The sequence below is a fragment of the Polypterus senegalus genome, chromosome 1 (genome assembly GCF_016835505.1).
Source record: "Polypterus senegalus isolate Bchr_013 chromosome 1, ASM1683550v1, whole genome shotgun sequence".
In the NCBI taxonomy this organism is placed as follows: Eukaryota; Metazoa; Chordata; class Cladistia; order Polypteriformes; family Polypteridae; genus Polypterus; species Polypterus senegalus.
In genome coordinates, this window is record NC_053154.1 from 125,836,511 (window position 1) to 125,863,837 (window position 27,327).

Genomic DNA, 27,327 nt, shown 5'->3' on the forward strand with positions numbered 1-27,327 from the left:
GAATAAGAGCTGGCAAGTAGGTGGTCATCTTGGGCATCTTGGTTCAGAATGTAGAAATCTTAAAAATATTTTTTGAAACAAAAGTCACCTTTTAAAATGCCTCGTGATCTACATACTGTTTTTGTTGTTTTATGACAAGATACCTTATAAAACTTTGCTAAATGTGTGTTTACTGTAAAACTTGAAGAATGTAAATTTTCAATCCATCCATTATCCATCCATCCATCCATTATCCAACCCACTATATCTTAACTACAGGGTCACGGGGGTCTGCTGGAGTCAATCCCAGCCAACACAGGGCACAAGGCAGGAAACAAACCCAGGGCAGGATGCCAGCCCACCGCAGGGCGTGCACTCACATACACACACCCATCACACACTAAGGGAAGTAAATTTTGAAACTAAAAATTATTGTACATTGTGTCTTTTGTTATTACCATTTATTTTAAACTATTAATAAAAATTAAAACATTTGTACTCTATTAGTGTAAATTTATTGTGTCATTGATTAAAAGTCTACCTTCAGAACAGTGTATATGCAGACAAAGCTGGTTTTATATTGTCTGATCCTTATACAATATTTTGCAATAATCAATACACCATACACTTGTACACAGTCGTGCTTAGCCTTGTTTGTGTGTATGTCGGTTAAGAATTACATGGGCAAAGAAAAGCATGTGCAATCCAATAATATCTTAAGTAATAAAAGAGAAAAACAGACAAAAGACTCCAAAATCATTTTAGACCTGTGGGATTTGTATTTCTTAATGTTTCCCTGGATAAATTAAAATAACACTTACCTTTGAGAATAAATGACGAGATGGGACTTTCAGTTTCCAGTTAATAGATTTAAGAATCTTATAAAATCCACTCAGAGTGTACCATTTCATTCTGAGCAAGAGGTCCGTGTGAAATGCTACTTGTGCAAGTAGCTTTTATTCTGGTTTTAGCAAGGGCAGTGAAGCCAGTCTGCAGGTTGAGAGGGACACCAGCATTGCCTCAGTTTTCTAAGGATGGTGACATTATAATTGGAGGAATTTTTTCATTCCATGACAATATTTTAACTGCTAAAAATATGTTTACAGCCATGCCAGAATCATTTGTATGCACAGGGTAAGTATGGAAGGAAGAAGTGAACATTGAATACAGCCATTATTAATGCATTTTACTCTCTATTTTTCAAACCAAGGTTCACGATAAATATAATAATATATTAAAAACAGATATGTAAAATATTACGTTTTTAAGAGCTTTTAACATACAGAATGAACCTTGAATGAAGTGTATTAACCACTGCAATACTCTAAAATCTATGTACTACTTATGATAAATTTGTCAGTATGACTGCTTGCATGCACAAGAGATGGGATTTGAACCCAGGATGGTGGGCCTATGAGACAGCAATGTTATCCCTCTGTATCATCAGCTATCCTTCCTATATTATTTCAAAGACTAATACACTAAGTGAAAGCTTACAAAACAGCAGGATGTCTGTCTATCCATTGTATTTTATAGATGTGCTAACACTGTTAGTATTATTGGATAAAACATAGTTTAAATGTAAATTAACTAAACTGCATTGACTGAATTAAAGCTATATTAAAGAAAATCAAATTTACATTGAAAACCTTGATATTGAAAAATCAAATATTTTTGAGTTCTAATATAGCAAGCATGATAATGTTGCGAGCCGTACACTTCTTTCACAGCATGTAATGTAAGTAGTAGCAGCAAAAACGTATCTTTAGCTTTTAAGAATATGGGCTTTTACAGATTTCTATGGTGCATTTACTAGTTGCTAATTACTGCGTAATACAAACAGAGCACTTGATGTGTTCTTGATACACAGCAGGAAGTGACTAATATACAGTATATACAATGGGTAGTCCCTGTTCTCTTTGGTGCTTTGTAAATTTTAACCCCATACAAAGCATTGTTAAGGTCTTCTAACATAGCAGCAACTGACCAACAGATGCTCCTAAGTAGCATCTTTTGTTTCAAGATGTCAAAATTGAGGTCTTGCAAAGTAATTCTGTTTACTGCATTTATTAAATTCGCTATGGGATAGTTAGTTTTAGGGTAGAATAGGCTAGGCATAAAGTATTACATTTCCAACAATTCTAATATGTTTTTTTTTATCTTTATTTTGCAGCATAAATTTCAAAGAATATCAGTTTGCACAAACTATGATCTTTGCAATTGAACAGATAAATAACAGATCAGATATACTGCCTGGTGTTTCTTTGGGATATAAAATATATGATGATTGCAGCTCTGTAACTTTAGCCATAAGGGCAGGTTTGGCTTTAATGAATGGATATGATGAAGTAATGTCTGATAATCCCTGCAATAAGCCTCCAACTGTTGCTATTATTGGACACTCTGGCTCATCTCTTAGTATAGGTGTTGCTACAGTTATTTCTTCTTTCCGCATATCTTTGGTAAGATAATCAAAGTTGTTATTAAAAAAGAAATATGCTGATCTACTTCCAATTACAATTCCTTCAAGAAAATAGAATTATGTTTCTTTAATTAGAGAATAATGAGGTTTAGTTATTCTGCATATTTTTGCCAATAGTATTTAAGTGTGAGGATGTATGTTTTATATGTTAAATATTAACCTCTTTACATCAGTATTAGTCTTTATGCACATTGCAAGACATGACAATAAAATTCTTTACTCTGGGACAAACAACATATTTATAAGCTAACATACAATGTTAGCTGTGTATACTACATTAATTATTATTTCATGTAGTTTAGGTACTGAGCAAAAGGAACTGAACATTTTAAATGAATCAACATCGGAAATCTGAAGTATTATTAATTTTCTAGTGTTTCCTTCCTTCTCAACGTATAGCAATATTGAGGCCAAGAAAAATATACTTTGTAGTACAAATGTACATAATTTCTAACCTGCTTAGCCACTTTGGGGTCATGGGAATGTAACAGATTGTTTCAAAACAATTTTAAAAATTGTATATGCATTATCAGTTTTTACAGACAGAAAACAAACTTAAGTATAAGTTTCTTCAAAAACAATTAACACTTTTCCAATAAACAATAGTTACATACAGAAAATACCAATCAGCCTACAGAATTTATGTAGTTTTATAACAAGAATAATCTGCACAAAAGTCCTGACTTGAAGTGAACGTGGCTGAGAGACTCTCTGGCTCCTTGCAAACCTGAGCAGGTACAGAATATGAAAAGATTGTAAATGAGGTATTCTACAGTGAACGGTTCTAAAGTAAACTAAGCTGAATAAATTGCATTTGTTTTTAAAAATACATTTTAGCATCCAAATCTAATGCAAAACTATTGCAAGCCAGTACTAAGTGAACAGCCTGACAGTTAGGCTTTTAAGTTCTTCTGTTGTATGTCTGGACTTTATTATCACTGCTGATATTGATATGAATTTCACGCTATGTTATTCTTTCCTTAACTGATTTCTTTAACAGGTAAGTTACTATGCCACATGTATATGCCTTAGCAACAGAAATGAATTTCCAACATTTTTTAGGACAATTCCAAGTGATAATTTTCAAAGCAGAGCACTGGCACAACTTGTCAAGCATTTTGGATGGACTTGGATAGGTGCAGTTCGAAGTGACAATGCCTATGGCAACTCCGGTATGGCTACATTTTTGCAAGCAGTTCAAGAAGAAGGTGTCTGCATTGAATATTCTGAGGCTATATATAGAACATACCCAAGGGAGAAACTGTTAAAAACAGTGGAAATCATTAAGCATTCAACTTCAAGGGTCATTGTAGCTTTCACTACTTTCATTGATTTGGAGTTCCTTATAAAAGAATTACTCCTTCAAAATGTCACTGGCTTACAGTGGCTTGGAAGTGAGGGCTGGATTGCTACTGAAAGTTTAGCTACGGAACAATATTATAGAATTCTGAATGGAGCTATTGGATTTGCAATAAGCAATGCCGTAATTCCTGATCTGAAGGAATTTTTGCTGGGTGTACGTCCTTCAAGCAGTGTCAATAACATTGGTTTAAATGAGTTTTGGGAGGATATCTTTAGCTGCTCCATAAATAAGGCAACAAAAGAGAAAATTCAATGTACTGGATTTGAAAATCTGAATTATGTGAATAACCATTATACTGATGCAACAGAACTGAGAATCACAAATAATGTGTATAAAGCAATGTATGCAATTGCCTATTCTCTGCATAATGGTATTACTTGTGAAAGTGGACAAGAAGCATCTGAACAAATGGCATGTTTCAGTAAATTGAAAGTCGAGCCATGGCAGGTATGGAATCAGACCTTCTAGTGAGATTAAAGTGATATAATTCTGTCAATTTACTGAAACTACAAATATTGTCTTATTAAAGGTGTTGCACTTCATGAAAAAGGTTAACTTCACAACCAAAAGTGGTGAAAGAGTCTACTTTGATGAAAATGGTGACCCAGCTGCAAGGTATGAAATATTAAATTGGCAGCTCAGTAACAATGGAGCTGCCAAATTTGTAACAGTGGGGATTTATGATGCATCACTGCCAGATGGGAAACAGTTTTTAATGAATAACAGTGCCATTGTTTGGACTGGTGGCCAAAACAAGGCAAGTATATTAAATATACACAATTAAAATGAAAGTTACACACTGTAAAAAAATATTTGACTGTAAATTACTAGCTACTATTTGCATTACTTTCACCATATTCTACTGTTTCATATTACTGTATATTACAATAAAAATACAATACTCTGCAGTAACTTCACAGTTACTAGGCCACAAAATGAATGTGATGTAGCAGTATGCTGCTGCTGAATTACAGTAATTTCTTGGATTTTTACATGTTAACTGTAATAATACTGCTATTCAGTAGCAAGTAATTTACTATAAATTTACTAAAACAATTTTAGTTAAAAGATGACATGAAACAAACTTGTCTCTAACCAAACAGTTAAATGAATTGTAATTCAGCTACCAATCAATTGATCATCAGACACACAAACCATAATTTTTATCCTTTGATACAACATTAATGTTTTGAAGAAATAGTTTATGTTGTCTGGTGGAAAAGAAAATGTTGCTTTTATAATGTAGAATGGGCTACAGGTTCACCAGTTTTCTGAAAAAAAAAAATAAAACAGCCTCCATCACCTTCAGCACACAATGAAAAATGAGTTTGCTAGCCATCTTTAAGCTTTTGCTTCTCACCGTGCAAAGGTGTGGAAGTCATCAGGAGCATTTCACAGTGTTGCTGCAAAAGGAGCGTGCCATATACATATAATATATGCTAACTTTATACAGATTTAGTTTTCTGTGCCATTGTGAATTTACAGCAATGAAACCATTATTCATAAAAATGCTTTGGCACATTGAAACAATTAATTGACATTAACAGCTAAAACACTGCTTAAATGTAAGTTTATGTGCATTCATTTATTTATTTCAAGTCATTGCTTTAACCAGTTAATGTATCACAGTTTAATGACTGCTAAAATACACATGTTTAATGTACTGTATTTATTTTACAGTGTATTCACCAATTTTCCCCAGAATTTACATAAAGTTGAGTTTTAAAGGTCCCTAATGTCCTTCTCCTCTCTGACTCACTATTTGGTCACTTATTCTTTGTGTCTGTGCTTCTCTGTGGAATGAAAACTGTCTAATGTTTATTTAAAATCATACAAGTTTCCTTCAGTGTTCCTGTAGCCAGAATATCACTTTTAACTGTCATCCTACCACACACACATATAAGTGAAAATGTATGAAAATGTACAGACTGAAAATGTTACACAATGCAACACGGACCAGTCAAAATACAATTTTACACTAATTTGCTGTCTTATTACAGAAGATGGCTTAGCCTGCTATGAATACACAGTACATTTTTTCAATGCATTATTTTATTGCAAAAATTACAGTTAATTCCTGTCCAGTTTTTTTTAACATTGTGATCTTTTTTACACATAGCCAGTTCTACCACAAGTCTAACTGTTATTCATGTTAATAAGATGTCATTCACATCCACAAAGTACTAAGCCATGAAAAGAATATTTGCTGTTAATGTGCCAACATTTGTTTCTATTGTTTCATATCAGTTACATATACTGTAAAATAAAAATTCAATATATTTACAACAAATCATTACCAAAGTTTTTGCTTTTTTATTTCAGTTGCTAAGATCTGTATGTAGTGAAAGCTGTATACCGGGAACCCGTAAAGCTGTGCAGAAAGGGAAACCTGCTTGCTGCTTTGACTGCATTCTATGTGCTGAAGGAGAAATAAGTAATGTAACAGGTACAACAGATTTTTTTAATGTAATTTTGACAGAAACAATATAACCTAAAAAACAGTTTTTCATGGACACAACCAATTAGTGATAATCCAACACATGTGTTCGAAAATGACTTTCAAATCATTACTCATGCAGTTCATGGAAGAATAAAGAACAAGACAGGAACTAGCTTTGTACTGGAAAAACCCTTGCACACATTGGTATTCATAAATCTGCAGTCATCATTTACTGTAACCATGCATCTTTTTAAATAGAAGGAAACTCTAGTATGTGGAGAAAAACCACATAGATACAGAGAGAATGTGCAGTCTTACCATAAACAGCGATCGGGCTGGTGTTCTAACACGCAACATTCTAAAGCTGCGAGGCAACAGAAGCAGCTTTATACTGCCCGATAATAAATACGTTCATGAAAGCTAAATAAACTAAAAACAGTAGTTTAAATGCTGCTAGCATTAATATTTTGCAAAGCTTTCTTTCTGTGTAATTATCTATCAGAATCTCATACTAATTAGAGATGATTTTTGTCCTGTTTTCTTGGCAGTTTTGTTCCACAGATTTTAAGTGGAGTTGGACAGATCCACTCAAGGTTATTTATCTTTATATCCTTGAACCACAATAATGAAGTGATGTTTCAGCTCATTGCTTTGATCCATTTACTTTACCATCATTTTTGAGAAGTTTCACACTCTGTTGACAAGAAGCCTAATGCAAGTTAATCACCCTCAAGTGTCCTGTTGTAAGAAGTGTAGAATTTGCAGCTTTTAGCTTATTTCTTACATAACACTTTAGAGTAAGGAATGATCATTTCTGTGATGCCTGTTAAACACAAGGTAGTCTTTGATATGTTTCATTAATTATAAACATTTTTTTCCTGGACCTTCCTGTTACTGTATGTAGTCTAGCAGTGTCCTTAATGTTCTGTCCAAGTAAATGGTGACTTCTAAGTATGCATTTGAATATTTACTGGTCTTCAGAGTTAATCTAAAAATTACACCGATTTTGGTTTGGTTATTTATCTTACATCTTCCACAAAATATATTTATAAAATCCAAATCTTACTTTGATTTATATCATAGTATTTTTTGCACTGAATGTCACATTGACCTTCCATCCATTAACTGCTAAATAGTAATTCAGCATTACAGATTATTTTCATTTTAGTTATACTGAGTTCTTGCAACATTGTTAGACCTACATTATTTTTATTTTATTTAATCATTGTCTGAATATGCATATTTTTTTGGCTTTGATCCAGTCTTTTTCCTAGTTGCTGTTTGAACAACAGATATTTAAAGATTACTAACCATCAATTTAACATGCAATTGCATGGCAATTAAATGATCAAATACTTGGCATTGTAAAGACTAATAACAGAAAATTATTACAAACCCTTTATTCCTACCTTTTTTAATATAATATTACCAGCATTATTTCTGAGCTGATTAAATTTTTTAGCTGTTACTAATCATAAACAAAGTTATTAGAGTTGGACAAGTAGCCACAAGTAAAGGCGAAATCATGAGCAATTAAAAATAAAATAATACGAATAAGGAAATAGCCAGTGAATTATGCCAAATTCTTTACAAGTGTGTTATAAACTAGTGCAACATTTTCCCTGTTTTTTTCTTAAAGTAATTGATTTTTTAGTTTAGCTTCAATAATTGCTTACTCTGACTGCCACTTATTAGAAGTGTTGCTCTTTCTTTTTTCAGATTCCATCGATTGCATTAAATGCCCTTTGGAGTACAACGCAAATGACAGAAGAGATCGCTGCATTTTAAAGACTATTGAATTTTTATCGTATGGAGAAATAATGGGTGTGGTGCTGATAGTATGCTCATTGCTTGGCGCCTTTGCTACCATTTCCATCGCTGCAATTTTCTTTTTACACCGAGACACCCCCATTGTTAGAGCTAACAATTCAGAATTAAGTTTCTTGCTCTTATTCTCCTTAGCACTGTGTTTTCTTTGCTCCCTCACTTTCATTGGCCAGCCCTCTAACTGGTCCTGCATGTTGCGGCACACTGCCTTTGGAATCACGTTTGTTCTTTGTATTTCATGTGTTCTGGGGAAAACTATAGTGGTTTTAATGGCCTTTAGGGCTACTTTGCCTGGTAGCAATATTATGAAATGGTTTGGCCCAACACAGCAACGGTTCAGTGTTTGTACATTCACTATGATACAGGTCTTAATATGTGCTGTGTGGTTAATAACCTCACCACCTTTTCCTAATAAAAATATGAATTCTTTCAAGGAAAAAATCATTTTGGAATGTGATCTGGGATTACCAGCAGCATTTTATGCAGTGCTTGGATATATAGGGCTTTTATCTGTCCTTTGTTTTGTACTTTCCTTTCTTGCACGCAAGCTTCCGGACAACTTCAATGAAGCAAAATTCATTACTTTCAGTATGCTGATTTTTTGTGCAGTCTGGATTACTTTCATTCCAGCTTATATTAGTTCCCCAGGAAAGTATACTGTTGCTGTTGAAATATTTGCTATTTTAGCATCTAGTTTTGGTTTACTATTTTGTATTTTTGCTCCAAAATGTTATGTAATTCTATTAAAACCTGAAAAAAACACCAAAAAGCATTTGATGGGAAAAATGCCCTCAAAGTCACTTTGAAAGAGAATATTCAAAATAAAGTTTTCTGTTGCCTGAAGGCATGAAACCATTTTTGTAGTATTTACATATACATACTTTTGACAATGAGAAAGATTTCAAAAAATAATACTTCAAATGTTTATTTCCCACAACTAATATTTCATTTAAAGAAATACTTTTTATGCCAAACATTTTCCATGTAGTTTTCTCATTTTATTGCCTTCAAATAGATTTCCATCCTTTGCATCCTTTGCTTTGCACCTAATGCTGCCAGAATGACTGTGGCTCCCATATGATCCTGAAACCAAAATAAGTATATTTGTCCCTTGAAAAATTGATGTATGGTTGCTCCTTTTGTTTCATTTTGCTGTAGACCCAATTAATAAATAAACCATTTCCTAGGTTTTTCCTCAGGTATTAGATGAAGTACCATATATGTACTTTTCACACCTTGAGGATTTCCCATAGTTCTTCTTCTTATAGGGGTTTCTAAGGGTTTCCACAGTGGAACATCTTCTTCCATACCTTTCTGTCCTCTGCATCTTGTTCTGTTACGCCCAACACTTGCATGTCCTCGCTTACCACATCCATAAACCTTCACATAGGCATTCCTCTTTTCCTCTTCCCTGGCAGCTCTATCCTTAGCATCCTTCTTCCAATATACCCATCATCTCTCCTCTGCACCTGTCCAAACCAACACAATCTCACCTCTCTGGCTTTGTCTCCCAACTGTCCAATTTGAGCTGACCCTCTAATATACTCAATTCTAATCCCATCCATCCTCATCACACCCAGTGCAAATTTTAGCATCTTTAACTCTGCTACCTCCAGTGCTGTCTCCTGCTTTTTGGTCAGTTCCACCGTTTCCAACCCATATAACATAGCTGGTCTCACTACCATCCTGTAGACCTTCCCTTTCACTCTTGCTGATTCTTCCTGACACTTTTCTCCACCCATTCCACCCTGCCTGCACTCTCTTTTTCACCTCTCTTCCACAATCCCCATTATTCTGTACTATTGATTCCAAGTATTTAAACTCATCCACCTTCTCCAACTCTACTCCCTGCATCCACACCATTCCACCGACCTCCCTTTCATTTACACACATGTATTCTGTCTTGTTCCTACTGCCCTTCATTCCTCTCCTCTCTAGAGCATATCTCTACCTCTCAAGGGTCTCCTCAACCTGCTCCCTGCTATCGCTACAGATCACAATGTCATCAGCAAACAGGATTTCCCATAATTGCACAGATTATTACTTTCATCTTAAGTAACACTACTAGGCAATAATACATGTATTAGTAACATTTGATGGCTTATCCCCTAGCCATGAGGTTACTAGAAGTATTAGCCTAAGAACCATATGTAAAAAGCAGTCATGATACTTTGAATATGAACATTTCCTGCTGTGCCAGAGCCTGGAAGAGATACATTATCGTAAAATCCTAAGATTCTACCAAGAAACTTCACTGAGACGTGTAAGAAGACAACACATTTTCTTTCTCTGTTTTGTTACACCAGTAATATGGTGTTACTTGGTATGAAACATGAAGTAGAAGAATCAAAGCACTTTTTAACTTTTGCTCAACTTTCTTTTATTATTTAGTGCTGTCTTTATTAGTTAGTGCTATGAAAAAGTATTTGCTCCCATTTTGATGTTTGCAGATGTTTGCAATTGAATGTTTTCAGGTCTTCAAACAAAAAAGGCACCCACATGCAGGGCCGGATTAAGATGAAATTGGGCCTGATGCTGTAGCGCAAAAAAGGCCTATTTTTTTTCGGCATTGGTGCATATGCATTCGACACTCACCGTACATGTGCATTTAGACTGACCAAGGAGCCTTAATTGCTTGTGGCGCAACCAGTTAGCCTTTATTGAACATGAATAATAATAACGACGTAGTATCGTAACAACTCAAGATTAATATCAAACTATGTAACATCAACATACAATAGCAATTGTCTGAAAAGTGCACTTAATGCAGAAAACCTAACAATGAAATACACAAATTTTCACAATTCTCTTATGAAACAGAGTAAGAAAAAATGAATTTGTCCACGATTTAAATTTCATAATAGACCAGAATCCTGTCGAGGATTTAAAAAATTCTAAACATCCATGCCGGTTACAGATAACCATTTAAATAGCCATCGATTTTTACTGTACAACTAACTTTCAAGGTGAAAAATTTACTATGTGGCACTTACCGAACAATAATAAAGTGTCAAGTATCCCCAAGATATTGCAAAAAATGCAGCTAAATTACTAAGTAAACTGTTTAACGTAAAATTGATAGCATTAACTTGAAATCTTCGGTTAACAATAAACACAACGACATTATAGTTATGTCACAGCGCAAAGAACCATAGTAACTGTATAATAAGTAATGCTGTGTCTAGGCGTACGAAAGTCGGACTCCAAATTTCATTCTAAGAATTATTTTAAACTTAATATAGCAAAGAAAAAGAAAATTTTTGTCTGTTTTCTTCTGGGCCTATTTCAGGAATGGGCCAAATGCTGCAGCATCAATAGCACCCACCTTAATTCGGCCTTGCCCATATGCAAGAATAGTTATTGCTATTAAGAGACAGACAAGCTTGTCTGATCCCCTTTAATAACTTCAGTTATTTCATTCTTATGCTCCAGCATCTTAGTTTGGTGAAGATTAATCACTCACAGTCCAAACAAAGGTGTAGCTAACATATTTGTTCAAAGCCAAGTTTTCATACTTCTCACTATGTTAAGTGTATTTTCCATTCCATGGGCTGTTATAGGTGAGGTTAGGGCAATAAGAATGGCTTGCTCTATACCAAAAAAAGGCTCATTGTACTTTAGCAAGTTCACGGTCTTTCACTTTCCTGTCAAAAAGCGTTAGAAAATAATGAGGACTGTAGCTGTTCTATGAATGTATGTTCTATACACTTCAGTAAAGTGTAGCATCCTCGGAAGTCAGTCATTGACCAAGCTAATAAAATTCACACATATGGAAAGTGAGGAACTTACTGAATGACATGATATTTAGGCCCCTTCTGAATATATAAATGCCATAACATTTACAGGTCAACTTTCATAGTATTGGCAGGACCCCCCTTTTTGTTCTTACAGCCCACTCCAGCATCAGATTAACTTTCCAAACATTTTGAATCACATTTATTGATAGCTCTACATGGTAAATTATTTATGAATAAAACTGCATGTATGAGGGGCTTTGCAGACAGAAGTGTTAACCTTCTCACTAGTTCAACTGAACTGCAAGGCATTTACAGCATTTTAAACTTAATTAAAGCTTGCTAACATTGTATTTAAGTGTGTTAGATGTATGAGGAAAACAACACAACTTCTGCAAACTAACATTTGAATTCTCCTCCTAACTGTTAGATTAAAATGAATTGTTTGAAGAAAAAATTGTAGCCCTTTAATTTAGAATGCTGCTCCACTATCTGACCCATATTATGACGTACTGTTTCTGGCAGCCAAATCTTTTTGAAACAATGTTGTAAAGGAATGACGGATTAGGTAGTTATCCTCATGTTCTTCACTTTCTTGTAGACATTTTTGCTTAATAATGGGGTAAAAATAATAGCAAAACATCAAAAGCACAACACTTTAAACAGTGAGAGCATAAGATGCATTTCAATGAACAGTTGAGATACGATGGTGGTGTGCTTTTCCTTCTCTCTTTGGACAGTTGGTCATCTTAAAGAGCATTGCTTGCATGTGTTATTTATTTATTTTTTGGATGCATATTCAGAATATACAGTTTGCTATGTACATAGCAATACTTAAATATAAATTTTAAAGAGTGGTAACCACAAATTTATGGATAGAGAGATTAAAGTAGTAAATGCCAGCAATGCAATTTGTATCTGAATGTGCAGAGCTTGAAATCTTTGCATTGTAAATGGAGCATAAATAATAACTCAAATCCTAAACCATTAGTCCAAAGACAGAAATACTGAAAATGTTATAAAAAGTAATGTCTGTTTTGAGTTGCACCTTTTTTCCATGTCTGTATGGGGTTTCCTAAACATCCCACAGTCTCAAAGATCTGCAGAATAAGTTAATTGGTAATTTCAGATTCTCTAAATATAATTATTTCCATGAGTGAGTCCCTGCATGGGACTAGCATTTAGTCAAAATGTCTATTACTTTTTACCCAGTACTACCAGACAAGGATACGGTCACCCCACCAACCTAAAAAACACATTTCAGCAGGTTGTAATACAAGTTTAAATAGAAGATTTAAGAATGTATATTATGCAATGGCATTAGTGGTGATTCTTATAATGTTAGACATTAGTTTGGACTCAATTGTTAATGACATGATTATATTATGAAGCAATGAAATGTGAGAGAAGTCTGTTACAGCAATGTGTAAAATATGTAATAGGTATTAAAAGATATGAAACTATGTTTAAACAAAGTCTTTCTGAAGATATTACATTTAAAATACTTAAAGTGTACTAAATACTGTGATGGCCAAACCACAGAATAAGGCAGAATGGCCAAAGTACTGACAGGTATGCAAATTTTTATGCTTCTGTTTGTTTATTTATTTATTTATTTCACTGTGTATTGGCTTTCTGCATGCATGAGCCTATACTGGCACCACCTTAAAAATGCTTGATCAATGCAAATTGCATATGGCTTATTATATTGCAGACCTTTGGCTTTGTGTTGTGCAGGGTGAAGTTAACTTTGCTGTCATCTGTTGCTTATAGTTAATTTTTGTAAATTGAAAATACAGTAATCAATAATCAGTACTTTTTTTGTATTGTAATCATGCAACCCACAGTAAAAATGATAGTGCTCCCCTGCTACATTTTTTTCTGCTGCCAATCCTGCCATCCCTTTCTATGTATGTGTGTCTAATTGCTCTTGAATGACAACAGAGTGGTTGATTTCAGATCTGGGCCTGAATTTTACAGTGTACAGTAATTCGGGCTCAGTCAAATTACAAAGTTTCAAGTTGAAGCTTTAATTTCTTGTCTGTGCAGACTTCTGGTTGTGAATATTATAATGACACTGAAATTACTGTATATATAAAACAAAAAACAAAAACATGAGTGTACTGTACAAGATTTGAGTCTGTCTAATTTTATGTAAACATCTGCACTGGATGGTAACACTTTTGAGCCACTACCCACTAAAAGATCCTTGCACATCTTTGTGTGCTACTTCTTGAATACATAGTACATTACAAAATCTATAATTCCAATGCACATTACACCTTTGCATGTACGCTTCCAAACATGGCATTGTTTTGCTTTAGCCACATTCATGTTGCATGTGGTGAAAGTAGTGCAATTCCATTCAAAAACAGAAAAGGCATGTGTCATTCAAGCTGTGACTGCCGAAGGATGGCCCATGGTAGAAATGCTAGTAAGCTATCATATCCTACTTGCTACAAAGCAAAATGTATAACATGAACTTCATTCTCTTTATTTTTGCCCTTTTTTCTCTGCCTGCCTGCTCCTTTCTGTTCTATAATTCTAACTCTCTTAAACGAACATTGCTTGCTGTCCAATTAAGACAACACACAAGTTATCAAGCTATCTGCACTGTATGTTTGTACTTTAATATGGTAAATTATATACAAGGCTTCAGTGCATATGCCTGTTTCTGGATTACCTCCTACTTTGCACTTGATGTGAGACTGGGATATTATCTGACTTTTCACTCACTTCAGTGTTCAGAAGTGAATGGATATATGTCATTATACATTTATTTTGACACTTAGTGGAGCAGCAGTTTGAATCACCTTCTCTATATTCCTGCACCCCAGTCTGATTACTATTTGAGATGACTTCTTTGTGGAGATTGTATGATCAATTGTGTATGTGTTTCATCTTGGCACTACTTAGATCCAAATATATATTAAGAAATTTACTGGTATGTGTTCTACCATTTACTAAAGTCTCATCAATAATTGGGTCCTATCTTATATAGGCTTCTTCTGGTACTCCTCTGTGACCCTAGTTAGAAAAATCCAGATTACAGTATATTATAGTTATCCTTTCTTAAACTTCATTATATAAAAAGGTAATTTTACAAAAGATAAAGGAGAATATCTGATTACACACATCACATAGCAAACAATTTTATTATTCAAAAAGGAAGCATTTTTCCCACTGGATTGTTCCTTTGAGATTTATCATAATGCCTGCCCTCACTACTGATATTTAAAATGTTATATATACTCAATAATATGTGCTTCTTTTATTTTGACTTGAAATTCTTTCCAGAAATGATAGCCCTAACAGTTGTGTTAAATACACTACTCATACTTGCGGATAAGCCTATTTGTAGGCTGCAAGGTAAACCTGATTTTGCACAATTTTCAAAGGATGGAGATATAATAATAGGAGGAATCTTCTCCTTTCATGACTCTGTTGTAGGTGTTAAACAGACATTTACATCATTACCTGAACCTCTGAAATGTAAAAGGTAAGTGAAGATAAATTTAAAAAGAATCAATTGTACAACAATAATAATAATAAATTATTATTATATGTAGTAGTAATACAACAAACTCAAAAGAATCAACAGTTATACTATTTTATCAATTGTTGATAAGTCTTTTGAGATAAAGAATAAAGAATTAAGTTCAACTCTTTACCACATTTCGTCTACACACTAATAGCTGAAATAGCCATTCTATATATCTAATATAACAATATTGCTTACATAAGACATTTATTACATGACATTACAATACATGATATTTATTAGATTTATCTATGCATTTCAGAGTACTGCACGTATTTTACTTATTTTGGAAATATAACTTTTACAACTTTTATTTGTGCTTTAATCAGTTTATTTTTAGCATGTGTTTTCTTTTTCACACAAATGTCATTTTCTCTCAGTATGAGTAGACGAGCATTTTATTATAAATACAAAAATATAGTAACATGAAGAAGAATTGGAATCAAACAGTCTTAGGTTAATTAGAATAATTGAAGATACTTACAGAAAACACTTGGTTGCACTTCACTCTGGGTACTTTAATATAGTCTGAAGGGTTACAAAAATATTTGATCTGGTCCTTCACCATGCATGTAAAAAAAGGTTTAGTATTTTGAGATTTCATATCTGCTTCCCTACCAAACAAATGTAAATATTAATGTGATAACTTCTGACAGTCTGAATTTCAGGGAATTCCAACTAGCTCAAACTATGATCTTTGCCATAGAAGAAATAAACAATGATACAGAGATACTCCCTGGCATTTCTCTGGGATACACTATATATGACGACTGCAGTTCTGTCATGTTGGCTATCAAAACGGCAATGGCTTTAGCAAATGGACAGGAGGAAACAGTTTACACAAACAAATCATGCACCAAACCATCAGCAGTTGCTATAATAGGACATTCTGGCTCATCCTTAAGCATTGGGAGTGCTACAGCTATCCGGGCATTCAACATACCACTGGTGAGTAAAACTAGATATATTGTAAGAAATGCATGCTAATGTGTTATAAACCAGGTTATTAAAACTTATCACATATGCATACATAAAATATGGGAAAGCTAGAAAAAAATTATCAGCATATATGTAAATGCCATACGGTAGTTCCCAAAACCCAGACCCATTGAAAGCACAACTTGGTTTTTAAAGTGCCGCTATTGTAATTTGCAAACTATTAATAATTTAATATTCTAACATACAGGTAAGTTATTTTGCCACTTGTGCATGCCTCAGTAACAGAAGAGAATTTCCAACATTTTTCCGGACAATTCCCAGTGATTACTACCAAAGCAGAGCCCTGGCTCAACTCGTAAAACATTTTGGATGGACTTGGATTGGCACAATAAGAAGTGACAATGATTATGGCAACAATGGCATGGCAACATTTCTTCAAGAGGTTCAGAAAGAAGGCATATGCGTTGAATATACAGAAGCCATATATAGAAATTACCCAAGAGAAAGAATTCTGAAAATTGTTGATCTAATTAAAATGTCTTCTTCAAGGGTAATTGTAGCCTTTACGACATCCATAGATTTACAGTATTTAGTTAAAGAGCTCCTGCTTCAGAATGTTACAGGACTACAGTGGATAGGAAGTGAAGGCTGGATTGCAAATAAGAATATAATCACTGCTGAAAGTTATAGTGTGCTGGGTGGGGCGATTGGATTTGCGATCAGAAATGCTATTATACCAGGACTTCAGGAGCATCTGTTGAGAGTAAAGCCATCAAGTGCAACGGAACACACTGTAGTGAATGAATTTTGGGAAAATATATTTGGCTGTACAATGGCCACACAAGAAAATGCTTCAAATTCTGATATGTGCACAGGAACGGAGAATTTAATGAAAGTGAATAATGTGTACACTGATATGTCAGAGCTGAGAATTCCCAATAATGTTTACAAGGCGGTGTATGCTGTAGCTTACGCATTACACAATATTTATTTGAGTGAGGATAATCTTTTGGATAAACTAAACATTAATTCACAGCAGGTAAATAGCTTTGTCATCAAAAAAAGTTATTATAGATTTGTACGCACAGTGCGCTATAGTAATGAGCAGTGTGACTTCATTGACCCAGTAACCTCAGTTAAACTACCAGCCATCACTGTATGTCTAAGGTTTTCATGCTTTCTCTCTCGGTTGTCATGGTTTTTTCTCATGGTACTCTGCTTCACTCCCATATCCTTAAAGATGTGTAGTTAACAACCATAAACCGGGATGAGGCGCAGTGTGTGGGTATGCATTGTGATGAACTGACAGATCACATATGACTTGTTCTCGTTTTGAGTGTGATGGTGCCAAGATAGTTTAAGTTCCCTGTAGCCTTGGAAAGCAACAACAAAAATGACTATAGTTGAATGAAAGGATATACAGAGGTAGAGAACAACACCAGCACCTACCGTATTATATTAACACCTCGCAGAAACTCCAAAGCCTTGGTGGGTGAAAGCAGCTGATGTGCCTTCTGTGGTGAGTCTGCAATGTTTGGGGGCCTTTCCAACATGCAAAAAAATAAAATTTTGTTGACTGATATGAAAAAGTGTAAACGGTTGCATAAGTGTGCCTTAAAATATGATGAGCATCCCATCTGTGGCTGGTTTCTGCATTGTCCCCATGTCTGTTGGTGCAGTTTTCGGATGCTTGTCAGCAAGACCAGAGAAAAAACATTGTGTGGTAAGCGGATTCATTGTGTGTGCTATAATGTTATTATTGCTCATCCTGACAGGCACTATACAATATGAAAAGAGTTAACTTTACAACAAGGAATGGAGAGAATGTCTATTTTGATGACCAAGGTGATTCAGCAGCTAGATATGAATTAATTAACTGGAGACTAAATTCAAAGCAGATGGCACATTTCATAACAGTTGGTCTCTATGATGCCTCTTTACCAGAAGGAAAGCAATTTCTAATGAATAACTTTAGCATTGTCTGGGCAAGGGGCCAGAAACAGGTAGTGGTATCAAAATATTTTAATTTTCTTCTTTGACTTTTTAAAAACAAATAATTAAGTAAAATTATGTGTTACCTATCTAGAAATTTTCAGAAGTGTTTTTACTGTTGACAAACCACACATAGGGGCAGTATAATTGAGAGGTTAGCAATGCTGGGTCAGTGATTAAGGGATCTGGGTTCAACTGACAGTGTGGAGTTTTCTTCTTGTTTACAGGGGGTATTTCTGGGTGCTCATCCCAAGCACAGTGTGAGTTCGGGTGTATACCCTGTTAAAGACTAGCATCTAGTTTAGGGCTTCGGTTTTACCCTACATCTGATACTCCAAAAAATAATCTCTAAGTATTTAAAACCCTGTAAATTAAAATGGTTTCAGAAAATGAGTGAGTGGATGAGCATGCTTTATTTAGTAAATTTTCTAGACAGTTAATTCCTTTGTAAAAATGACTAGACCTGCACTGCCTCTCTTTTTAACAACTTGTATGCTTTCTCTCATTTGTTCTTTTATCTTAGCCTTTATTCCAAAAATATAATTATTATCTGTAATTAAAGACCATTTTATAGCTTTTAATTATTACATTTACTGATTTTTTTTGACTACTATCAAAACATGTCCAAATTTAAGTATGTCTGTGTGTGCATGTCAGCCACTACTACAATCAGCAGTCATGCACATAGAGACAATCAGGAGAAATCAGGGGTAACGCTGAAGGTAACCGTTATTTAATTAATGCAATTATTACAGGATTTATATTGGTGGCAGCTTTAAACTCCCGATATATTTAACCATCAACCAATAGAAACGCATAGCAGGCTATCTGAGTGCTTACTTAAAATCTGATTAGCTGAAGAGAGAGGCAAAAGGGGGATATGACAGCTACCACCACAGCTTTAGATTGCATTAAATTTATTTTCTTAGAAGAAAAAACATAAAATGGTACAAAAATTAATGTAAAGATGTAGCCAAACCAAACCAAAGCAATGCATTTGATGTTTGTTAGGTTTATTGAGGTGAGTTTCAACATGCAACTATATCTCTGACCCAGCACCTGCATATAAACATCACAGAACCAGAAGAGGACAGATCTAGCAAACATTGAAATAAAGTATCTACGAATAATGTGAACTCCAAAAATGGCACTTGGAAAAACATTCAGACCAGAGATAGAAACAAGTGAGTCATGGCCAGGCATAGGTGCAAGCTCTGATGACTACACTCTCCTGACCCCTCTACAACACTGGACAGTCAGTTTGATATTTCTGTGGTGTTATTTAGGACACTGATTGATCACCTTTACTTCTGTCTATACTAACGGAACATTTTATAGTACAGTTATTTATTAGGAAATATACAGAACTGCAACAGTACCTGGGAGTCCTGTATGGTATAGTGCTTTCCTGATGCACACGTAGAAAACATCCCTGGGTATGTGCATAAACTATAGGCAAGAGGTTGTTTGGACCCAGTTGTCATTGTTCAAGCTGAAACAAAGAAACTTGATGAGTAATGTGTTATACTGCGCTAAATACTGATTTCCTGGTTAAGTATTATCATACAAGGATTAACACATTTGAATTTTTGTGCATTTTTATCACTATTACTGAACCTTTAAACCCAGTAGGTCCACAACTCATAGCTCCCCATGCCTGAATTTTTTAAACTCTTCTCACATAAATTGCAAATATACTCTCTAAATCCATTTGATCCCTAATCTTTAATGGTAACGCATGCTAGTGGTGCAGGTCATAAAGGCACCACCAGAATTTCAGAAACACATTAAACATTTTGATGTCCTCAAGTTGTTCCTGATTTTTCATATTGAACAGAAAAAAATAGAGAGAAAGGTGGGTAATCCTGCTTCTGGAGGGCAGCAGTAACTTCTGACTTTTGTTCCAACCCATTTCTTCATTGAAACCTATTTTTTTTTGTTAATGGAGCGTGCCATATATATATATATATAAAAAAAAAAAACTCCTCATACATGGTATTAATTTACTTTGTCAGACTTTCACATTGTATATAATATTTTACTTTTTGTGAAAAGAAACAAAACTGTCTTTGGGGGATTAAGACTAGTGGTTTTAAAAGATGTGAGAATTCAAGGCACAATATATATGAATGCATAATTACCATATATAGAAACAAAGAAAACAGAAACTTTTTCGAAACAAGTGATGTTAAAAGTGGGCTCAAACAAGGATTAATGGTAGGCATACTGCTCTTTTTAATTCATTTAAACAATCTATATAAACTGTAACTAAAAAGTTGATTAAATGTATAGGTGGATTGGCATATACCCAAGAGTCAGAAAAAATGATTATAATCAGACCATGACAGAATTCATTCTTGAACAGACACTGGATGTTTAAAGTTAAATGTACATATATACAGTATGTCTTATTTGAATCGGGAAATGTGTGACTGCAATTAGCTGAGGTGTTTTTTCCATGATCCAAGCTAATAAGAATGGGTGCAGATATTTTTCAAAAACCCTATTTTGAAAGCAATGAGCATCTCATATTACAAAAGAGGAATAATAGTACTACTACACTAATTCCAGGACTAAGAAAAATAATCTATGAAGAAAGAATGAAAGAACTGGCTCTCTTAAAGCAAATACAAATTAAGAGTAGGCATTAAATGTGTTTAAAATTATAAAGATTTTAGGTAAGATAGATGCCAGTTCCTTGTTAATTGACAAGTACTTTTTCAATTAGACTACAAGGCCAAAAAATAGAAGGCTGGTAGGGTGTTGGATTACATGGCATAATGTGCTGCTAACAAGTCAAGTGAGATGTGCTAAAGACATACAACACAGTTGTGAAACTATGTCTAAGATACTGTGTACAGCACTGCAGAATGTTTATAAAGAGTCTGTATGTATGTTTATAAATGTTTATAAAAGAGTCACTCGACAAAAAAAATAGTCATTATTTGTTCACACGACAGAAGTATTTAAAATTATAAAGTGAGTTAGAGGGGTGGTTGCCAGCTATGACTATGATATTGTTTCTACAACAACAAGCATTTATGCACATATTTCTTTAACCCATATGACAGTAGAAATGTGGTGTGGCAGGCAAGTTGATATAATTTATAGTAGAACTATAGAAACCTTAAAATGTCAAAAAGGCCTGTTTGCCACAATTTCTCTTCTTATGCTCTTCATGTATTTATCTGCTATTTTCAAAATTAAATATTTTGTGCCATTTTTAAGTTAAAAATAGCAAACAATGTACAGTATTGTACGTTTATTCTACAGCAAAAGACACTGACGTAAACAAAAGCAATATTATAAAATGTTCTGTTAAGCCATTATAGAGTATATCCTCCAACTTCAACAAATAAGTAAATGAAACCATATAATAATTTCATAAAATGCATGTGAAAAGCTGAACAGTATATTTATCATAGCTAGATCTCTGTTGTGTTTATTGTCTATTTATATTCATTTCTTACGTAAGCACAACATCTTACATCTTATTTGATCTTTTTGAAGGTACCAAGGTCAGTATGCAGTGAAAGTTGCTATCCTGGCACTCGCAAAGCTGTACAAAAAGGAAAGCCTATCTGTTGTTTTGACTGTATTTCATGTGGTGATGGAGAAATTAGCAATATATCTGGTAGGAATGCATTTCTCATGAGGCTCTTTCAGATGTTAATGTTTGATCCACATAGGTGTCAGCTTTTATTGATGTAGCTTTAGACAGAAACAGACTTATTCATGCAGACCTAAAATAAATATTTTAAGCTTCTTTCAACTATAGCAGAGGCTAATCCTTATGCATAATTAGAAATGTCCTGTGTGCTAATTGTTTTTTTTTTTTGGATGTCAATAATTATCTGAAAATTTACATAGTAAATGTTTTGTGATAGTGCTCACCAGTAAATTAGCTCTGTAAAGTAAAAGAGACTCTTTGCTTCAATAGCATTCTAAGATATCTGTTAGAATTTCACATTCACATTAAAACAAAATAATGTGACATTAGGGCTTATAAATTTTATGAGGTAAATAATATTGGATTGCCTCTGACACTACTAATTTGGTTAAAAATAAAAAGAAAACTGTTATGATTGCAGATTTTCAACCCTAATTCTTATACTTCATTTTTTCCATTTTTCACAGACTCAACAGTTTGTATAAAATGCTTTCCAGAATACAAATCCAATGAACAAAAAGATAAATGCATCTTAAAAGAAATGGAATTTTTATCCTTGTTTGAAATAATGGGAATATTACTAATTATATTTTCATTTTTTGGTGCGTGTTTGACAATGACTATAGCAGTCATCTTCTTTTGGCACAGAGATACACCAATTGTGAAAGCTAATAATTCAGAGCTAAGCTTTCTACTGCTGTTCTCTTTAACTCTGTGTTTTACCTGTTCACTTACCTTCATTGGTCAGCCTTCAGACTGGTCCTGTATTTTGCGGCACGTTGCTTTTGGGATCACGTTTGTTCTCTGTATCTCTTGTGTACTGGGGAAAACAATTGTGGTGCTAATGGCTTTCAGGGCCACACTGCCAGGCAGCAATGTTATGAAGTGGTTTGGGCCAAAGCAACAGCGGTTGTGTGTTTCAGCTTTAACATTCATACAGGTTTTAATTTGCTCTCTTTGGTTATTTCTTTCTCCACCTTTCCCTGTTAAAAACATGGAATTTTATAAAGACAAAATAATCTTGGAATGTAATTTGGGATCTGTAGCAGCCTTTTCTGCTGTTTTAGGATACATTGGATTGCTCTCTGTCATATGTTTTTTACTAGCCTTCTTAGCTCGCAAGCTCCCAGATAACTTTAATGAAGCCAAGTTCATCACTTTCAGCATGCTGATATTCTGCGCTGTCTGGATCACCTTCATCCCAGCTTACATCAGCTCCCCAGGAAAATACACTGTAGCAGTTGAGATATTTGCAATATTAGCATCTGCTTATGGCCTGTTATTCTGTATTTTTGCTCCTAAAATGTATGTTATAATATTTAGGCCTCAACAAAATACAAAAAAATATTTGATGGGTAAACTTCCTTCAAAGTCAGCATAAAATATTCAAATGCTACATAAAATAATATTGCACATAAAGATGCAATGGAAACTGAAGAAATCTCATGCTGTGCTCTGTGGTTACTTTTGCAGAATGTTGTGGAATATTTTTATTAGAATAATTAACACACAGGCAGCTATATTTTCTTCACAAATTACATTTTTATTCCTCATTTACTTTCCTAATTGTCCATCTATTTTGTAAACATACATTATCTCTAATAGGATTTTACTTAATTTCAATATCATTATTTTACAGACGATGCTCTGACTAGTGCAGAAGATCGTACAAAATCTTCTTCATATGATTCTAATTAATTCTAATTCTAATTATGGCATGACTATAAAATTTGTTTAGTAGTACATATTTGCATATTTTATTGAATGTGAAACATTTCAAGATCCTAATTCTCATTTTACCAAACATACGAGGGGGGACCCAAAAATAATGAGAATTTTTTTCTCGAGGCTGCATGGGTGTAAGTTCCAACGTTTGCTGCGACTGTCCTCTGCATCATTTGGGGAAAGGTCTGTAAGGTCAGTGTAATTTTTTTCTTGAGCATTTGTTACCATCTTCGTTGATTATGTGATGGCAGACTTGAAAGAATAATATGTTTGCATCAAGTTCTTTTTCCTTTTGGGGAAACAGCAGCAGAAGCTGTGACAATGCTTCGAGAGGCTTTCAAAGAAGAAGCTTTGAGCCAGACAAGGGTTTTTAACTTAAAGTGATCAAGTGATTGTGTGATGCAGTGTGAAGAAACCAACCTGAATTGCGGCAATCAGGCGAGTGGCTTCTGCATCACGACAGCACTCCTGCCCACACAACATGTACTGTGTGGCAGTTTCTCATGAAAAACAAGATAACGACAGTAACAGACCTTGCACCCAGTGATTTTTTGTTATTTCCAAGAATGAAGAGGAAAGCATTTTCGGGATGTAGAGGAGGTCAAGAAGTAAACTACAGAGGCACTGAAGGCTATCACTTTGCAAGAGTTTCATAACAGTTTTGAGCAGTGGAAAAAGTGGTGGGACAACTGTATTGTGTTTCAGGGAGAGTATTTTGAGGGTGAATAAGTTTTGGAAATGTTCAGAGAAATGATGTGATTTTTTAAAAAAGCATTCTCGTTATTTTTAGGCCCCCCATCATACTTTGATTTTTCCACAAAAAAGGACTAAAAAACTGAAAAAATGAAAGTCTGAATTATTCTGTATTATTGACAAAATATGTTTTAAAAAACTTTAGAAAAGATGCTACCTAGGTGCATCTATTAGTCAATTGCAATTTTGTAACCGGGCTTACAAAGCACCAACAAACACCGTATTAATGTAAGGCTACATATAGTGTGTTCATTATTCACTTATTGTTATGTGACAAAAACTAATAGCTGTATTTGTGTTTGTTTGGGAATAAAATATAAATCCCTATAAAACTGCAAGGGCGGTAACGCAGCCATACCCAGAAGTGCAACCTAATTTAGGTTAATTGCTAACTGAAGCACTTTTGGGTGGGCTATAAAGAGAGCCTGCAGTCACTACTCAGGCCGCCAGAGTCGGGAGGAGGGGGACAAAGCTGCCTGGAAGAAGAGTGTGTTTTTGGGTGTTATTCTTTTGGTGTGTTTTTGGGGACTGTGTAGGACCAATGGGACATCGGGAAGGTGTGTCCCACAGCTGAAAACAAAAATGAAATCTTTTATTTTCATTTTCACCTGTGCCTTCGATGTCAGTCGGTGCCAACTAAGCACTTCTGCCACAAACTTACACAGAGGAATGTGTAAAAACACAAGAAGACTTTATTTTTCTTCAGCTGGAGGGCACGTCTTCCCTGTGATCCCTCCAGCCACAACACAGTCCCAAGCAAAGAAAAAACACCCAACCCTTCTTCTGGCACCACCACTCCTCCCAGGCAACCTCGTCCTCTTCCTGCACTGACACAAATTTATATCTATCACACGTTCCTGTTTAATTTAACGTATCAGAAGGCAGTCTTGTGCAGTATGCTTGAAAGTAATGTTATTGTCCATAGGGAGGCTTAAAGCTTTTCTTTCCTTATCCTCAGGTTAGGCATAACGGCTATTTTATAACTTTGTATAGTACTTTGACTTAAAAAGTCTGTTCAAATAAATAATACTGATGTTTTTTTAGAAACATGTGCAAGTATTAGCAAGAAAAGTGTATCTTCCTTCTTTTTATCTTTTGGTTGCAAGCAGGCAAATGGCCAGTTGCCTTTCTGTGTTTGTTAGGACTAACTGGAGAATTTCTCAGAAAGAATCTGCTTTCTCCATCTCTTCTTCCCTGTTATTTATCCACAATTGTGCCTTTACTTTATTTACTGTGCTATTTACCTTTAACTTATATGATTTGCCTATAGAAAATTAAAAATAATCTGTTGTGGAATGACAAAAACAGGCCACTGTAAATGCTTGGAGCCAGAGTCGAAAACACTGGTGGCAACCTGCCAGTCAGCTGTAGTTGAGTCTTCTTCTCTTGTGGAGAGTCTGTAACCACTTCCTTTCTAATCAGCAGTTCCTGTTCTTGTGAGGGATACTCTTTATATAGATAAATTCATGGGAGGAGACAGGACAGGTTTTTCATATCAAGTCATGAATAACAAAATAAACATGTATAACTTGCTTTCAAGATCAATACTCAACTTTTTTATGTGCTCCCCTGGTAACCTTCCCCCTAGTAACACCCTCTTAGCTCTTACTTATAAGGAATAGTTTTGAGGTCATTTGTACTTGAGAGTTCTTGTTATTGGAGTCCTTTCTATGTTATACTATTTGCAGGTCAGATAATACTCAAGTCATACAAGTATTGGTTTCCCTGCTTTATGTAGGTCTATCTACTTTAGAGAGTTATGGTCTGAGACCAGAGTAAATTCTCTTTTCAAAAAGTAGTAGTGTAAGTGAGTGTGAGCTCATTTTCCTAACAAAGAGTTTCTTATTTTTTAGTTCTTTTATTATTAATTATATTTCATGAAAATAACATTGCATACAACCAAGCCAAACTTATACAACAAAATAAAAAAAGAAAAAAAAAATCATGAAGCTAAAAAAGAAATCAAGAACAAAAAAGACAAAACAGAACAGAACAAAAGTCAACCCCTGTCCAAGAGAAAGAGAGGACAGCCAAGAGAATGAGCAAAAAAGGTTAAAAAAAGAGGAAGAGAAAGAAAAAAGGGGGAAATGTCCTTTCCCCTGATGTGATTGCTTATTTTTTATTAATTTAATCTTGCCATATTTTTAAAAAGTTTTGAACATTTTTTCCAATATCAAATAGTATAGAACATCAGTTACCCTATGACTTATAACTGGTGGGTTGGGATTCTTCCAAGTTGAGCAAGGTAAGTCTATGTGCTAGTAGTGTGGAATAAGCAATTACAATCATTTTGTCCTTCTCCACTTTAAACCCATCTTGGAGTACACCAAACACATCTGTTAAAGGGTAAGGGGTAATTGTAACACCAAGGCTTTGTCCAAAATTATGTTAATTTGGTGCACTCCCAGAACATGTGGCCCAGTGAGACCTAGATTGCAACATTTGCAGATGGAATCTTGCCCTGAATACATTGTGGACAATTGTAACGCAATAAATATGATCACTGAAAGATTTTAAGTTGAATTATGGAATGCTTTGCACATATGAAGCATGGCTGCCTGCCACTCCTTTTTGGAGATATTAAGTAAAAGATCCTTTTCTCAACCTACCCTAGGTTCGTTGAAGGGGAAAATCCTTTGAGATTTTTAATATAAGGCTGAGATACTATCTGAGTCTTTAGTTTTCTAATTTCTTTTTAATATTGTATTCATTAGTGTTGGTCTAGTCATTAGCGAAGGAAATGTAATCACTAATCTTTATTAAATAAGAATACCATTATTAAAATACATTTAATTTAATTAAATACTAATTATACACTGAGACGGCATGGTGGCGCAGTGGGTAGTGCTGCTGCCTTGCAGGAAGGAGACCTGGGTTCGCTT

General features: G+C 34.5%; 2 protein-coding genes across 2 annotated transcripts; both read left to right on the forward strand.

Annotated features, from left to right (window-relative positions):
* The first annotated feature begins 955 nt into the window (after window positions 1–955).
* Window positions 956–8,897, forward strand: LOC120518281 (extracellular calcium-sensing receptor-like). The gene is made up of 6 exons (XM_039740971.1): window positions 956–1,113; window positions 2,153–2,441; window positions 3,462–4,271; window positions 4,354–4,581; window positions 6,147–6,270; window positions 7,984–8,897. Exons 1-6 carry the CDS (start codon window positions 1,076–1,078, stop codon window positions 8,895–8,897), a joined length of 2,403 nt encoding a protein of 800 aa, XP_039596905.1. The 5' UTR covers window positions 956–1,075.
* Window positions 8,898–15,124: 6,227 nt separating this feature from the next.
* LOC120532362 (extracellular calcium-sensing receptor-like) lies at window positions 15,125–23,348 on the forward strand. Its single transcript, XM_039758327.1, has 6 exons — window positions 15,125–15,324; window positions 16,023–16,314; window positions 16,553–17,344; window positions 18,081–18,308; window positions 21,808–21,931; window positions 22,435–23,348. The coding sequence occupies exons 1-6, from the start codon at window positions 15,125–15,127 to the stop codon at window positions 23,346–23,348; spliced, it is 2,550 nt and encodes an 849-aa protein (XP_039614261.1).
* The last annotated feature ends 3,979 nt before the right edge of the window (window positions 23,349–27,327 follow it).